We start from the raw sequence: 18,427 nt of genomic DNA, 5'->3' as shown, positions 1-18,427 counted from the left end.
AAATATATCCACAAAAATTATAGCTATTAATAAAGTTGATTTGGTATCTTATGTTAAATCTCAGATATTCATTAGAAAGAAAGTTATACATCATATTTTATAGTTCCTTAATAATTATTTTCTCTACAGTTTAGAGAAAATATCATTAAGAATCATTTTTATATAAATAAGATTCACACATGTCAAATAAACTATATTACTTGCCTTCAAATATCTCTTTCTTGAAGTTGGAATATATGAATATCATTTATATAATAAAGATAACAATGTCTTAGATAAGTTTTAATCAAACCAATTTTAATTCAAAAGTGTTTGCATATCGAACTTGTCACTTATAAAACATTGATATTTACTTTATAATTCTTATTAAGAAATCTAGTCTAGGTTAACCTTTGTAACCCGTTTTGAAATAATAGAAGTGTATTATTTGAGTATTATGTGATTTGTGCTTAATTGCTTAATTATGTGGTTTGATTAATTAAGAATAAAAATAAGCGTCAAAATTTAAGTGTAAAATAAACTTGATATCTTTGGATAACGTTGTAGTAGTTGAAACGAGGTTTCCGAATATATCTAGAACGCCCAAATCTGACTTCGTATGAGGAAGTTATGATTTATCGAAGTTTCGGCTTAGCGGTATGCAACCTGAAATACTCGATTTGAGATCGAGCGGTTTCTAGCCGAAACAATCTAAACGAGGATCGAAGGTCTCGTTGTTGGTATCGAAGCGATGAAAAGTTAGGCGAGAACATACGTCAAACGAAGAAGTTATGAATTTTTAACGAAGTTTTTATGTCCCGGCCTATTAAAAATAAATAATAAAAATAAAGTCAAAATTAGCCGACGAAGTCTAAACGAAAGTTGTAGAGCGTAGTCTCACCTACGCGTGGATATAAAGAACGTCGAAAACGGAGTTCGTATGAAGAAGATATGAATTTTCAAAGTTTATTAAATAATTAATAATTAAATTTAATTATTAAATCCGACATTATCCGAAGGGGAGTCACCGGGATTATCCGAAGTACGCCCAGCGTACTGCTGTACGCCCCGCGTACAGCGAAGCATGACGACCTTCGCACTCGAGTTCTTCGGATGACGAACGCCATGACGATTTTGGACGAGTACGCCCCGCGTACTCTGAGGCTCCAGCCTCCTATAAATAGGATGCGAGGGTTCCGGGCTTATTTGCTCATTTCTCCTCGTTTTTGTGCCGAAGCTCTGCGCGTAAACCCCCGATGCCATCCCGACACCCCAGATCTCATATCCAAGTTAAGAAGGAAGTTTTGCGATCCCGAGATCCCGAAAAGTGCGATTCCCGAGCCGAAGCTCTGCCCGCGAGAAGTTCGATTTTTGTAGAGATCTTCCAGATCTGCTGAGGATTACTACTTCTGCAAGCCGTAGTGTTGTCCGATCATCTTCTGATCAAGTGAGTGTATACTACCTTTCATAAACACGATAATAATACAAGTATGGTTTGAGTGTATTAAGTATATTGTTGTTTATGTGTATAATTTTGTTGTCATAAGTGTGAATGTATATTCATTCTCTTCTATCTCATAGATCTGATTTACTTTCTATGAAATACGTGTTATGTGGGTGTGTCTCATCTGTTATGTGGAATATGTATTGAATGAAAATGATATACAGGTTTTAAACTGTGTATGAAAATATGTATTTTTATCTACTAATATGTTGGGTAGAACATGGGTAGATAGTTGGTGTGTAATAAACAGATGAGAGGCCTCGATGTTGTTGTTGTTGTTGATCTAGTTATTCAGCGGAGTATGGATAACGACCACGGACTCTTTCTAGACAGTCCTGTGGAACGCTAGCAGGTTCATAACCTGTAGGTGTTGTGAACGATGTGTTCACCGGTGTACTCTATCCCCCTCATGGTTGCCTTTAGGATATCTATTGTTGAGGAAACCCCTTAGCAGTAATGTCTGTCCCGATGAAAATCCTAGATTAGGTCCCTTGAGATAGATGTTATTTTAGGGACGTAAAGGGAGGATAACGGGAATGGGTAATCGGGATAGTGATTGGTTGGTGAAATTAAATATAATTTATTTATTGTGGGTTGAAAACCCTATATGCTCACCAGGCTCCCAAGCCTGACCCACTCAGTTTTATTTGTATTACAGGAAGTGGCGCAAGGGCGTAAGATGGATGAATCATCGAGTTGTTTTGTTTAAAAGTCTGTATATGTATATATTTGTTGAAAGACTTGTAATGTTATCGTTTATGCTTTATAGTCTGTATCGGAACATGACATCCCGAGTTTTGATTATATAATGAAAATGCATCTCTTGATGAAATGCTTTGATAAATATTATTTTATCATGTTTTGTTTTGGGAACAAATTCCGCAACACTTTTAAATCAAAAGGATTTACTCTGAAATTATTTTAAAAAGCATAAATGAAATCGGTCTTTTCTGGCCGAGATTTTGGGGATGTCATTGTTTGCTGATTAAATATAATAATTATATTATTGTGGGTTGAAAACCCTATATGCTCACCAGGCTCCCAAGCCTGACCCACTCAATTTTCTTTTCATTACAGGTAATGGCACAAGGGTATAAGTTGGCAGACTTGATGAGAGATTTTGGATTATAGATCAGTAGTCATAAATAACTATTGTAAGGTCAAATAGACCTTACAATAGTTATTTATGACTACTGATCTATAATCCAAAATCTCTCATCAAGTCCGCCAACTTATACCCTTGTGCCATTACCTGTAATGAAAAGAAAACTGAGTGGGTCAGGCTTGGGAGCCTGGTGAGCATATAGGGTTTTCAACCCACAATAATATAATTATTATATTTAATCAGCAAACAATCAACCCAATTACCCATCCCCATTATCTTCTTAAGGTTTTACCCTAAGAACCAACCATCCTTCATTCATTTATTCGTAAGGAATTGGCATGAATTCCATTGTTGCTAAAGTTTATTTATCAAGTACTAAATCCATAGTTATCAGGTGCTAACTCCATAGTCACCAAGGTTCACTTAACAAGCGCTAACTCCATAGTCGCCAAGGCTTACTCAACAAGCGCTAACTCTATATTCGCCAAGGTTTACTCAACAAGCGCTAACTCCATAGTCGCCAAGATTCATCAAATAGGCACGAAGTCACATCGTCGCCAAGGTTTATACAATAGGCGCTAACTCCATAGTCACCAACTATCCCATCTACCCAAGTTCTACCCAACATTTTCGTAGATATAAATACTTACACAGTTTAAATCAGTTAACACTGGTATAAAACATCAATTCCACGCCCATCTCAAATAGACAAATAATATATAAACACATATCATGTATTTCATAGCAAATACTTCATATTTGTGTGTTAGAAGAACGTAACTACACACTCACGCATATAAACAACAATATACTTAATACACTCAAACCATACTTGTATTATTATCGTGTTTATGAAAGGTAGTATGCACTCACTTGATCTGAAGATGATCAGACAGCACTACGGCTTGCAGAAGTAGTATATCTCCGCAGATCTGGAAGATCTTCACAAAAATTGAACTTCTCGCGGGCAGAGCTTCGGCTCGGGAATCACGCTCTTCGGGATTCTCGGGGCTTCGGATCTTGCTTCGGGACTCGGGATTGAGACCGGGGCTTCGGGACACTTCGGGCACGCAAAACGATGCAAAACGGGAGAGAGAAGAGAGAAAAAGAGCAAATAAGTCGGCTGCCCTCGCATCCTATTTATAGGAGGCTGGAGCCTCGGAGTACGCGGGGCGTACGCGTCCGAAATGTCACTGCATGCGTCATCCGAAGAACTCGAGTGCGAAGGTCGTCATGCTTCGTTGTACGCGGGGCGTACTTCGGATGAGTCCGATGACTCGTCTTCGGATAATACCGGGATTTAATAATTAAATTTAATTATTAATTATTTAATAAACTTCGAAAATTAATATCTTCTTCATACGAACTCCGTTTTCAACGTTCTTTATATCCACGCGTAGGTAAGACTACGCTCTACGACTTTCGTTTAGACTCCGTCGGCTAATTTTGACTTTTATTTTTATTATTTATTTTTAATAGGCCGGGACAGAAAATTTCGTTATAAATTCATAACTTCTTCGTTTGACGTCCGTTCTTGCCTAACTTTTCGTCGTTTCGCTACTAACAACGAGATATTCGATTCGCGTTTAGATCGCTAAGGCTAAATATCACTCTAACATAAATTCACTTTTTACGTCATTCAGCGTTGTGCCGGTTCTGTCGCGAAACTTCAACAAGTCATAACTTCTTCGTTATAACTCGGATTTTGGCGTTCTTTATATGCACGGAAACCTTGTAACATATACTAAAACTTAGTTAGGATTATTCATCCTAAATAATCTTCTATCAAAAAGTCATTTTTTTGACGCTTATCGTCTCTAAATTGACTAGCCCTGATCTACGGGCGTTACAAGTTCCAACTTGCTTGTGCTCAGCTGGTTACTCTTCTGTAACTATATGCAAGCTAGTTACAAATATTATATGAATATTAAATACCACGTACTTGAGTGTTATATGGAAAGTATGAGTTATATCTAGTAGATACATAAAGTACTAGTCTCTCCAGACTTTCTTCTCAGATAAGTGGGACTGTTTCTCTTGCAGTGTCCCGTTTCTCCACAGAAGACATCATCCATCTATGTGGGACTTGTTCGACTTCTTGGTTTTAAAGGTATCATTTCCATGAACTAAAGGCCTCTTAGAGCACACATGGTGACTCTTTTTATCCGTGCATTCTTTCCATGTTCGATCATGTTCAAACCTAGTAGCTCTGTATCTATGGGATATTTGATTCATCTGATGAAGCATGTGAATGTTTCTAAGCCTTCCAGCTCCTCCTAGGGATCAGGAATAACTAAATACATTATCGTCTCCAAAACATCTTCAGAATCATTGCAATTCTTCCACTAAGCATTATATTCAATTTTGTTGTTAACATCAGGTTGTTTAGGAATATGTCTTTTAAGAGTGTACAACTTTTGATCTCTTTCGAGATTCTCTTTCAAGACATGAAGTCGGTCATAAAAATTATATATGTAGAATGTTATATGGTCATGCTGATTAGCAAGATCAAAGTGGTGCATGGTAACAAGATTAGTTTTTGTTCTCATCTACAAAAAGTTTAACAAAATTCATTTAGTATTTTTAATAATTAAATCATTAATAATTAATACATTTTTAATTTCCAAAAACATTAAGTATTAAAGTCTAGGATCCAAGTTGCAAAACAAATAAATGGTTAGGTGGCCTTAATCTCATTCATTTGAATCCAACTAGGCAGATATCGTGTATCAATTACATTCCACTATATAATTCCTAGTTTTATGGGATCGCTAATAACAAAATTTAATAAACGAGTTTGATCTCATCTATACCTCAGATCCCATATGTTTAGGTGATGTTTATCAAAAAAATATTTTTGATCAAATCATCCAATTTAAAAAATTTGTGTAATCGGTCTATAACTTGGTTATTGAAATCGCGAATACACCCCGACCATCAAAAGATAACACTACGTGGTTAGGTGAAATTTATCCCACAAGCATATCAAGAGCTATGTGAGTGATTTTCAAAACGAATTGCATAGATTTGAGGTTTATAAGGGGCCCTTTTACGTTTTATAATTCTAGTTTTAAAAACATGTGATATCATGGTTATTACATACATATAATAATACATGGTACCAATTTTCAAAAAAAATCACTTTTAAAGGTTTTATATAAATATCTAGTTTTTATATAATTGGTGCAATTCAATATTAAATTTAATATCTAGTATTAAGTTTGAGTTAGAATGCTTTAGAACCTTTATATCTTTAATAAAACTTTCTTTTATTAATTAGATATTTGGAGTTTGTATAAGTTACAAAAATCACCATTTTTAGACTTAAAATTTATTATTTCAAAAATTGTCATTATTAACATTTTTATAAAACCGGTTTTTATTTTAAAACAATAGCTTGTTGCATCTTATGTTCACATTATAAATTTTGAAAACCAAAATTCATGTAATCATTATTTGTCCAAAAAATAGTTTAAGTTTAAGAAAAGATAATTTATCAACCACACAACAATTTATGTAACAACCCAATATTTCAAGTCAATGTAATGACTTAAAGTCAAATATTGTAACCTATTTTTGATAATAAAAATAGCGTCCAAAAATGAAATATTCAAAAATCTCAATTTGAAAGTACTAAGTGGTAGATATCGTAACAACGTTTTCAAAAATATAGAGAACACTGAAATCCGAGTTATAACGAAGAAGTTATGACCGGTCGAAGATCTGCGGCAATAATGGTAAAACATTGTTAAGCGTAAAACGCGAAATTTCAATAAAATGCTTTATATCCTTAGGTATCTAAATGAAAGTCATAAATATCATTAATTTGTAAACGTACATGAAAAGAACGTCCAAATCTGACTTTGTATAAGGAAGTTATGATTTTCCTAAGTTTCGGATATAGTAGTAGACAGCTAAAAACTCGAAATAGAGATCGAGCGACTTTTAGCCGACACAACCTAAACGAGAATCGTAGACCTCAACAATAGTAGTACAAGGGTATAAAGACAGACAAAAACGGACGTCGGATGAAGTTCAGGACACGAATTCACACCCTGTCAGAGGACTCACGACGTGAGCCTGAAGCTCACGACGTGAGCCAGTGATGGATGGGTTCCAGAGTCGGGCTGTCAAAAATCGATTCAGCGGATGGATAAGAACCAAGTTCACTACGTGAACATCTTCATGTTCACGACGTGAACTCCAAAATTACTCCCTATAAATAGAAACTGAGGGCTTTCGTTGTGGCTGCTCAATTCTACTCTCCTTTCCACTTTTACTCTGTGTTAAGCATCCCGAGACTACCCCGACGCCCCGGTTACGTGTCCAAGCTTTGACGAAAGCCCGAAGTCCCGAAGTTCCAGAGAAACTTGCGTCTTTCCAGTCGAAGTATTGCCCGAGTTAAACATCATTTTCATTAAATCGTCACTTCTACCAAGTGAGTTCATACCCCTATCACTACGCTTTTAAATGCTTTTTAAACACTTTTAAACATTTTTAGGGGGGGGGGGGGGGAATACAAGTAAACACACGACAAAAATCGTGTGAAACATCAATCTTTTGCTATACTTTTCATACTATTGTTATAACTATCATATGAAGTTGTTAACATGAAAAACATCACACATCACAACTTTACCCTCACGGGATACAATATGTTTTTTATAAATAGAAATATGTTTTATTTATATGTTTGCATACTACATCATACCAAGGGTAACCATTTCAACTATAACATTACGTTTATACAAGAAAATTACAATTCATTATTATGCTTTTGCCAACACTGTAGAAAGGGTAATCATTTCAGAAATCACTCATATACATTTTAAGTATGCGTGACTTAATTGAGAATCCGAGAGACATTCGTTTTCACTATACCTATCAAGGTACCACTAGAAAGCTCTGTTTTATAACTAGAGTCTCCCGTCCGGAGAACGTGATAAGTGTGTATAGATCTATACGGGACTGATGATCCTACACCCTGGTTGTTAGCTACAGTCGGACTGACAGGTTAAGGGTGACAAGTGTCATAACATTTCAACGCCTGAAGAACGTCGCTACAGGAAAATCTATCATAGTACGGTTATGAAAACTCACAGGGTAGACAATTATTATGATATTATGTTTTTACGGGAAAAGTAATATTACAGTTATTTTTACGTAAAAATACAAGCTTCCTATAGTTTTGTTTAATAATAAAATTATACATCATCATTTTAAGTATGACATGTTTACTTACAAGTTACAGTCTTGGGCATTTAAGACTACTTTTCAACTTTAGGAAAATATAGGATTGTCCTGGTTCAATACATTCATTTCATACAAACAACGATTCATAACTCATTTTATAAGAAAATATCGGATTTTCTGGAAAACAAATGTGAACTTTCGAATGGCATACATTTACACAAATATCTACTTATAAACTCACCAACTTAATTGTTGACACTTTTTCTTTGAAATAACTTGTATTCTCAGAGAATCGCTAAACACCAGGTTAGCAACTACTTTTGGGGACTAATGCTCTGGCGTTAGTAACATCTTTTGGAGCATCATATTGTATTTGACTTTTGAAACATATAATACAACAATCATGTAAAATTTTCAAATATATATTATGGTGGTGTGTACTTTCTTTACTATTCAATTGTTATGATACTGTACATGACGTCCTCCACTCCCGAATGTTTCCGCCGCTCAGGTTTGGGGGTGTGACAGATTGGTATCAGAGCATTGTTTATAGTGAACTAACTATATCAAAATCATTTTTGATATACAACTATAAACACAACTGGGCAAAAACACTCTGATTAAGAGATATACTTTTAAAAATATAGTTTTATTAAAAGTATGCATGCATACATTACATAACGGTAACGGTATCATAAGGAAAACAATATCAAAGTATTATAGATGAGTTGTGCACTACAAGTATGCCTTGGAATATGTAATCGGGACTGGGATGAATATAGCCTGATCAACTATATTTATCCGAGAGCCGACTAACATGTGTCAGGGAATAGTTGCAGTGGACGACAAATCTAAAACTTACTGAACATATAATCTTTAGAATCAAACATAACATTTAGAATACTATAGGAGTATTTTGTAAATACAATAGTTTAAACCTCCATATCACTACCGCATAGCAACATCTTATATACTAGGATACAGATCTAACAGATCACTACAGCATAACATCCTATATACCAGGATACAGATCGAACAGATCATTACAGCATAACAATATCCTATATACTAGGATACATAATCGAGTAGGTCGGCATTGGTGCCTTCAACCCAGGAGTACAGTGAGGAAAACTCACCTCACAGCCTGAAAGATAGCTAAAAAAAACATTGCTCCGAATACCAACTCTACAGGTCACCTATCCATCAAACAATGACCAAATCTTAGACTACAGCTCAAAATACCCAAAATTCCCCTAGGTCAAATTTGGTCAAACTCCAGGTCAAGGTCAAAGTCAATAAGTCAAAATCAAAGGAAAATCAAGTTGCCCGCGTACTCAGCTCTTAAGCTGGGCGTAGTCGAGAATCAGGAGAACCATCGGGGCTTCAGCCCAATACGCACAGCATACCATTTGGTGACCCCATTTTCCCTTCAAATAAGCTTATTCTATTAAGACATTCCACCCAAACACAGATCTAGACTCAAAAAAATGATATGAGTCATAAAGTTTCCACCTTTATGACTTTCCATGAATATACAGGGCCCAAAAAAACCCTAACTCCATAATCCATTTAGACATGAACTCTTATGATGGGCGTAGTCGAGGATTTGGAGGACCATCGGGGCTTCATCCCAGTACACGCAACATAGCATTTGATGACCCCATTTTCTCGTCAAATAAGCTTATTCCATTTAGACATTCCACCCAAACATAGATCTAGACTCAAAACATTGATTTATGTCATAAAGTTTCCACCTTTATGACTTTCTATGACTAGACAGGGCCCAAAAGCTAAAACCTTAACTCCATAATCCATTTAGACCTTCAACTCTTGCATGGAAGGAAAAGAAGGGCCAAGATTACATTTTTATAAGTTTAAACACTCCAAAACGTCCAAAAGGACAACTCATTTGGTTTAGAGAAATCCATACTCACTTAGACCAAGAATGTGAGACTAAAAAGCACAAAACTTCATATCTATCAAGATCTAAGCAACTAGTTTATCAAGATTCGAACTTTATACCTCCAAATGATGCTTGTGGGTGAGGTGTTTCTGGATCTAAGTGGTCTTGATCTTCCAAAGTGGTTCTTCAATCTTCTCCTTGCTTCAATGACACCAAAACACACACTTTCAAGCTCAAAATACGCACAAGAGATTAGGGTTTGCTATGGACGAAATGAGGAGCGAGGTTGATGAGGGGAAGAGATCTTGGGAGTTAATGATGCTTAAATAAGGTTCAAACCCTAAAAATCAGGGTTTGAACATCCACCACGTACGCCCAACATATGCTTGGATACACACAACGTACGCATGCAACCCGCGTTTCTCATTTAAGTGCCACTTAGGACCACTTTGCAAACAAATTACATAATAAGAGTCAAAATTGTAAATTACCTTAATAATGAATGTTAGAGAGAGAGAGAGAGAGGATCGGTTAGGCTCACGAGCTCAATGAATTGAAGTGAGCCGATCTCTAGCTTCATTCTTAAATCTTAAGGCTCGAATCGAGCTCAAGTTTTTCTATGAAAAAGAGCTAAGATCGAGCTTGTTTGGATTCGGTTTGACTCATTTACGCCCCTACTAAATAACGTCAATGTCAAATGAACTTTTCAAAATTCACAAGTTTGGTCCCCCCCAAACTTCAAATATTCCATATTTACATTTAATTCATCTTGAAACTTTTAGAATTGTTTATTTTGTTTATTTGGATTTTATTTGTTTTATTAACTTCAACTATTATTATTTAGTTAGTTATTTATTATTATTATCTTTACGATTTAACTCATTTAAAAGGTCAGACTTTTAAAATCCAAAATACTATTTCTTTCTGGTTTCAAAAAGAAATGTATTTCTTTCTAGTTTTAAAAAGATGAAAACTTCCAGTTTGCTAAATTCAATCGAACTAAAAATAAAATTTGATATAAAATTAGAAGTTAACATTGTTCTGTTTAATTCGGTTTTCCACCAAAACCAAAATCGAACCAAAATTTTCAAACTCTAGTTCAGAAAAGACAAAGATTAAACTATTTGGATTCGCCTAGTTCACTCATAAGCTAAAATCTGATAACTTGACGTTGGAATAAAATTTAACATGATTCGGTTCTTCAATAAAACTAAAATCGAACAAAAAAAATCGGCTTTGCACTTTGAAAATACTTTATAAAAAAGCTTTAGTTTGAGCTTTTTCACTTTTCAACTGCTTTCAAACTATTGGAAAACCTCTTAAAAAACTCATAAAACTAACAGCCAAAAAAAGCAAAGAAACATAAAGAGATTATAAAATTGCATAAAAAAACTGTTGAAATAGCATACGTGAAAACGATAACTCCCACCTTTCTGCCTACAAACATAATAAACTCTCTTCGATATGGGCAACATTTTTGTACAGTCACAAAACTACCACACCTTTTTTCCTTTCCAGTCATCTTTACACCTCTTTCAAGAACAAACACACTGTCATCATCATCATCAACATCATCATCACCATCATCATTATACTGCCTCTGCATTAGCATCAGGAGTCTTACAAAAAGACCCCTAAAGCATATCTCAGATTCTTATAAACTATGTATATAAACCTTAAAAAACTACAGAATTTACAGTTTTCACGTACAAGCAAACTTTATTTGCAAATTTGGCCCTTATCTATTAGAGCCTCTTTCTTCTACTAGGAGAAAGACAGAGTGATGAAAAAGGGTAGCTCAAACTAGCCTTCGTTAGCTGTACAACTTCGTTTCCTATGCCTCCTCCTCTTCCTCTTATGTTGCATGTAGCAACTGTGCAGCAATTCTCCTTTCTGCAATCAATAAAATAAAACTCCATCATTATAATACTACATTTTAATAGAAAGAAATGAAAAAAAAAAAGGTGAAAACATACCTCCAGCAGCAACAAGTTTCTCTACACGAGCTACAATATGTTTTCCATAAGTGTATTTTTTAAGCGCATTCAAATGAACCTTAATTCGAGACAATATGTGCTCACGCTCTTGGTCGCTACAAGTTTCAAGTACTTTTTGCACCACATAATTTGCAAATTGGTCCTTCATCATTGCCTGAATACAAAAAGAAACCCAAACATTAGACATAACTCAAAAAAAACAACAAACTTTATAAAAAATGAAAATGGAAGGAGGGAGGGAAAATAAAAAAACCTGAAGAGGCTCATTTTCATCAGTAGTACCAAGCATCTCATTCACAAGTAGCTGGCGTTCACTTGCATCACCAAAAGTCAAACATTTTTCAACAACGTTTGACGCAAACTTCTGTTGACTCATTTGTACAATCTTCCCGGCTAATTCTTGAATTATTATCGATCGTTCATTCGGTTTTCCATGTTCCAACACATGCTGTTTCAAGAAAGTTGACCAAAAAATAAGAATGATTTCAAGAAAACTTCAAGATATTCAAATTTAAAACAAAGCTATAAAAATCACCTGAACAACATAATTTCCATACTGATCTTGTGCTAGCATGCTTACACAGTTAAGTATTTCATCCATCACCTTGCTCTGTGTTTTTGGATCCTCACAGTGCTCAAGCACCCTCTGGAAATCACCAAAAGTTAATTAATATTCTCAATTACTTAAAGATAAGATAATCAAAAGTTATAACAAAGATTATTATTAGCATTTCTAACCTGTATGACACGACACCCATATGGATGGGTTGAAAGGGTGACAACTTGATCATAGAAAGTTGTTATAATGAACTGAATGTGATCTTCAGGAACACATTCAATACATTTTTGAATAACATGATTCCCATTTTGGTCACGTACACAACGCATGATGTGGCCATCAAGCTCCTCCACCATCTTGATCTTTTGGTCCATGTCAACAACTTCAATCGCCTATAAGTTATATCAAAAAGATTAATCTCTAATTATATTTCATTATGTAATTGAAATGGAATGTGTGATTCCATTCCTTACGTGATTCCGGCGTACCAAACTTTACCTTTTGAATAACTCGGCAGCCATACATTTGAAGGCTAAGTGTCAAAACATGTCCCATTAGCTTTCCAGCCAATTCCCTTCTTTGTCCTTGCATTCCATGCTCAAAGAACTGAAACAACAACAATCATCCAATCAAAAAAAAGATGGATTTTTCAGGTTGTAATTTGAAAATAAGAATATAAATTATTCACAAAACCTTTTGAATCACATAATTTCCAAACACATCAGTCATCAAAGTTAGAGCCTGAGGAAAAATCTCCTGAAACACCATGTTTTTGTCTTCTGTAGTTGCAGTTTCAAGTTTCTGTTGAATGAAACGGCTTCCATACTGGTCCGCACTAATAAAATAATAAAAAAAAATTAAATATAAATTTTTCATGAATAAAAAGAAAAAGAAAAGAAATTGAATTTTTGTATGTAAATACCTGAACTCAACAACATGACCTGTGATTTCAGAAAGCTCAAAACACTTTGTTTTATTACTCTTAAACTCTTCTAACAAAGAAGAAGCAAAGGTATTATCACCACCATCTAAATGCCAATGTCCCATCACACCACTTCCCCCACCTAAATTTCTCATTTGAGGAGAGTATCGTGTGTTAAGTTCACCAAGCCTAATTGGGCTTCCCGGCCCACCCGGAGAATTGGGTAGTGGGCTTGCTAACGGGCTACCCGGATACGATAACCCAACCCCAAAACCCGGGTTCCCATAATACCCATGATGATGTGGACTAGCAGATGCCCCTACGTATTGAACACCTCCATACTGTGACTTTTGAGGGGACAATAAACTTCCTAAATATGCTTTTTGAAGGAGTTCGGTGTATGAATTCCCGAGATTGTAATTCCGGTCAATAGTCGGGTCATTCAGGGCAGCAATTTGGGCAGCAGCAGCGTATTCGGTTGATCTTAAGTACTGGAGATACATCGGGTCCATGAAAGAAGCTTGGAGTGCGTTTCCAGTCATTTGGTTTCCCATTCTGTTCATGGCTTGTGATTCCAAAGGGAATCGCGATTCCATTCCAGGGTACGCCATGGCGGAAGCTGCTGCTGCGGTTTCAAAAAGTGGTGGGAGGTTTATGTTTCCGTGCTGATTGGACATCATTTGTGGTGAGTTTATAGAGTATCCACCGTCGAATTGCAAGTTACTTGAAGATCCATCGAAGTACAAGTTATTGTTCTTGTTGTTTTTCTGATTCCGATGATAAAAAGCATTCTGATCATCGGAATTAGGCTCATCAATCACACCGTTTGAGAGATTCATGGCGGAAAGAGCGTTGACCAAGTCAGATTGTTCTTTGGGGTGAGAAGTGGGCCCATTGAATATATTTGGGCTATTAGGGTTTCTTCTATCGGGCGGGTTGACCCGCCCACCCCCTATTGGAGTAGGGATGGGGCTAGGCACCCTAGCAATGTGTTGGGGGTCAGGGGTGGTGCTTCTTGATAAAGAAGCACCTAAAGCTGCAGCATAGGAGTATGATGTTGGTGGGCCCTTTGCGCCATGTGGCTGTGCCAGCTCAGCATCACCTGGACTTAGAGTTTCATCGGGATTTTCAAAAGCAGTACGGCTGGCAGGTCGAGATGGGTGTCCGGAATGTGGAGCGGATCGGCTCAAATCATCCTGCAAAAATAATCACATTTTAGTTGGCTTCACTGGAATGGAATTGACAGGTAAAGGAATTAGTGATTACATTCCATGATATGTTTGGTTGGTTTGTAGGTAAAAGTTTATATTATATGTAAACACATTAAAAATTACTTACTAAAAATGGTTATATTGCAAATCCAAACAATCCATATGTGAAAACATCAAAAATTGACACCCCATAAGCAATGGTTTTCTACCTCAAACAAGTATAATGTTATCATTGGTAATAACTGAAGTTAATTTTATGTCATACACATCAAAAATTGTTGTAAAAAATAAATAAATAAATACCTGGAAAATTTCAGCAAGGCTCTTTTGTTTACTACCTAATCCTAAACCAGGCAAACCGATCAACCCATCGCCGCCCCACTCAGCCGAAACCTTGACTTTCTCGGCATCGGAGTTATCATTCTCCTGTTTCTTTGAGTTAAAGCCAGGCGGCATAGAAAAAAGCGACATACCGCCGCCGCCACTTCCGCTGCCACCGCCTCCGTCGGTCTTATTTGCTTTCCTTCTGTCTCCGATTCCGCCCAACCCCGAACTTCCACCGCCCTGCAACCTCTGAGTAAACCGCCAATCTTCTTTCGACAATAGTGGTGGTGGCAATCTAGGGTTTAAATTCACGTTTGAATAATAGTAAGATAAGTAAGCTGGGTCAGCCCTGAGTTCTTCCTCGGACGTGAATCCATTGCCGCCGGCGAATTCAGAGAATGGTAGACCGTTGTTTTGTCCATGATTTGTGTTAAATAGACCACCGACTGCACTTAACGAACCCTCTACGGTGGGCGGTGCTGAGCCACTCCGATACATGTTTAGCTCCTTTTCACGATCATCGGCTTCACGTCTTTGTTCACGTAGCAACAATCCTATCTCCTCGAATTCGTCTCCAAATGAACCATCGCCGCCGCCACTGATCATAGGTCTCCTACCCAATTCGGATAACATCTTGACAGATGAAATTATGCGTTCATATCGCAAAGAGTAATACAAAACTATGCAAATTATACCAGGGAAGGAGAAATAATTCACAAAATTAAGAAACTCAGATGATTACACAGCGAAATTATGTCGGCTTACAGTATAAAATCGAATCTTTGATCACTCACGTACCACAAACCCTAAAAACCCTAAACAAAACAAAATTAAGGAATATAATTTGAACACCAAAGAGGCTAAAAATCAGCACTTAAAACCCATAAAGATCGAAACTTCGATCAAAAAACAGAACAGCTGAAACACGCTTACACCTTGAACAAAAAATTTCGATGATCAAAGAACAAAGACGAATGGAAAACAAAAAAGAACAATTTTTGGCAACATGTTCAACTGGTTTCACATTGGATTGCAAAAACAGCAACTTCGGAGAAAAGGGTTGCCAAAAAACAAGAAATATTTAGGTAAATGAAAACCGATGGTGATGAAGGTTCTGTTTGAGTTATATGTATCAAGAAAAACTGAGAGCAAGAAGTGAAAGAGATCGATCCGGCGGCGAATTGGTTCTTACAAAGAACCCCTTTAGGGTTTTGTTTTTCAACTACTCACTGCTATGAAGAGATTAAATACAGTAACTTGGGTTTTTTCTTTTTTTCTTTTTTGTTTATAATATTTTTTTCATAATTTTATTTTTGGAACTTTAGTTGTGTCTGGATCTGGGCTATAATTTGTTTGTAGAAAGTGATAAATCAGTAAAGGAATATAATTTTTGCAGGGGCTTGATTGACCAAGTGACAAATATCTTCTAATAGATAGATAAGAGAAACATGGTATTCTTCTAATTTATATCCATTTTAAGATGTTAAAAATTCAAAATAATGTATTCTTATATTGGAATTTTACAACGTAATGTATTATAATTTATTAGTCGATCAACTAAAAATTGTATTACATAATCATTGTTATGATTTTGAAGTTAATCATCCAAAATATGTTACGATGTAAACCAGATGAAATAAGACCTATTTTTCATAAACTGTTTTTTTGAAGTACCTTCATCAAAATCCTAATTGATGCTTAAAAAAATTAATAAGAGCATCTCTAATTCATTTTTATTTTTTATTTTTTCTCTAATTTTTTCTTTCATTCTTCTCTAACTCTTCCTAATTTATTCTTCTATTTTGGGATCATATGATCCCAAAATGGGAATAAAGTATGCATTGTCGGTTTTAGTCTCTATGTTTATATATTAAATTATATTAATTAATTATAAATATAAAGTTTGTTTTTTTTTATCAAATTCATATAAAAAATTAAATACATATTGAAATTTTGAAAAACGATAATGTATTTTACAAAAGCTTATAAGTGTTATAAATATAATCTTATTTATTTAATATTATTGTAATGAAAAAAATATAGATTATATATTTGTTAAAACAAAATTAGTAAAAGATTTGTGTTTGACAATTTATGTAATTGGAATAATGAAATATACTAAGAATATATTTTTTTTCAGGTAAAAAATGAAATACGATTGGAAATGAAATACTATTTTTCATATTTTTTTACTACATTTTTTTTGGGAAAATGACAATGGATTGGAAATGGTCTAAGGATAACTAATTTTATGTTTTTTATATATTTAAACATTAAACTCATTTTTGTTTTCAATTTATCATTAAACCTTTTCAGATTGTACAAAAAAATATTAGTACAACCAATTTTTATAAATTAAATATATTTGTTGAATCACTAACTTTTTTCTATATTTAGTCGCTAACTTTTTTCTACGTAACATTTGATTGAAAATCACGAATATTTAACATTTTGAAATAGTGATTTCTGATATGGATATAAAGATGTTTTGAAAAACTTTTGTACGAAAGAGAAAAACTTGATTACGTCATTTGCCCTTAATTAAAATATGTACTTTTAGGATTTAAGGCTTACAAAAATGTTGTGTCAGATTTAATTTAAAAATTACAATTAATGACTTGTAAGGATAACCAACCTTTGAATATTTTTTTTATTACTTTTAATTTTACCTTTTAAGAAAAATCTCTAAAAAAAATTGATCAACTATTAAAGCTATTAGTTTTTATTTTAAACAAAAACCTATTAACTAAAAAATTACTAGTATTTCAAATAGATTTTTGGAGCTTTTGCCTTTGAGTTTTGTATAAGTTTACATTTTTAAAAGTTAATCGTTACTTAGAAAAAATGTCTATATGAATGATCGTTAACTAAGACATATCAAATTTACATATGAATTTAAATAAATATTAACATTTTAAAAAATGTGACCAATTCACATGGGAACATAAATTAATTTACTTGTTTTTTATGTTATTTTAACACTTTGATCAAGTGAATTAATGATATTCATTAGTGAATTTACTCAAATTAATGAATGATCAATAAATGTTAAAAAATCAAGAAAAAAAATATCATTACCGGTGCAAACGAGTCAAATTATTTGTGAGCTACTTAAGATCGACTCATTAAAAGCTCGACTTGAAACTGATTTTAAACAAACTCGAGCTTAATATTAAGTCCGTTTATTAAACGAGTTCGAGTTCGAGCTCGAGCCTATGTTACTAAGTTCGATTAGGTTTGCGCCTAAACGTGCCTATATATAATATAATTTAATATTATTTTTATATATATAAATAAAAGCATATTTGGGGAATTAGGGGTTCAAGGTATTAGTAAACAAGCTTCTTAATGAGTCCGAGTCGAGCTTAAGCTTATTTAGGTACGTTAGACAAAAAAGAAGTCGAGCTCGAGCCCAAGCCGAGCTTGTATAATTATTTAAGACCTCGAGCTCGAGCCTCATCTAACATAACGAGCCCGAGTCGAGCTTTACTAAACTCGGGTTCGGCTCGGCTCGTTTGAACCCATAAGTATCATTATCATGTAAATTAATATATGTAAAAAAAATATAAACATGATTTATATTTATAATTTAATCTAAACATTCTTAAATCGTTTTTTTATAAACTAGATACAGTTATCTTCACCAGGGCCAGCCCTAGGCAAGTTCAAGAGGTGCTCATGAACAGGGTCCATCCTCCAACAGGGGCCCAATTTTTTTAGCCTTAATACA

General features: G+C 34.7%; 1 protein-coding gene across 1 annotated transcript; it reads right to left on the bottom strand.

Moving 5' to 3' along the window:
- Nucleotides 1–11,041: 11,041 nt before the first annotated feature.
- Nucleotides 11,042–15,937, bottom strand: LOC111880318 (pumilio homolog 2). Its single transcript, XM_023876739.3, has 9 exons — nucleotides 14,677–15,937; nucleotides 13,163–14,358; nucleotides 12,934–13,075; nucleotides 12,739–12,846; nucleotides 12,420–12,632; nucleotides 12,217–12,327; nucleotides 11,935–12,129; nucleotides 11,661–11,835; nucleotides 11,042–11,577 (listed from the first exon to the last, which is right to left on the bottom strand). Exons 1-9 carry the CDS (start codon nucleotides 15,328–15,330, stop codon nucleotides 11,540–11,542), a joined length of 2,832 nt encoding a protein of 943 aa, XP_023732507.1. The 5' UTR covers nucleotides 15,331–15,937; the 3' UTR covers nucleotides 11,042–11,539.
- Between the last annotated feature and the right edge of the window lie 2,490 nt (nucleotides 15,938–18,427).

The sequence above is a fragment of the Lactuca sativa genome, chromosome 8 (assembly GCF_002870075.4).
Source record: "Lactuca sativa cultivar Salinas chromosome 8, Lsat_Salinas_v11, whole genome shotgun sequence".
Classification (NCBI taxonomy): Eukaryota; Viridiplantae; Streptophyta; class Magnoliopsida; order Asterales; family Asteraceae; genus Lactuca; species Lactuca sativa.
The sequence above is the reverse complement of the archived record's forward strand: the minus strand, read 5'-3'. Positions and strand labels throughout refer to the sequence as shown.

Coding starts and splice junctions, on each gene's coding strand:
- LOC111880318 (XM_023876739.3), bottom strand. CDS start 15,330: ATGTTATCCGAATTGGGTAGGAGACCTATGATCAGTGGCGGCGGCGAT. Junction 12,633..12,738: donor GCTGCCGAGTTATTCAAAAG/GTAAAGTTTGGT, acceptor TATAACTTATAG/GCGATTGAAGTTGTTGACAT. Junction 12,130..12,216: donor ATGGAAATTATGTTGTTCAG/GTGATTTTTATA, acceptor TTCTTGAAACAG/CATGTGTTGGAACATGGAAA.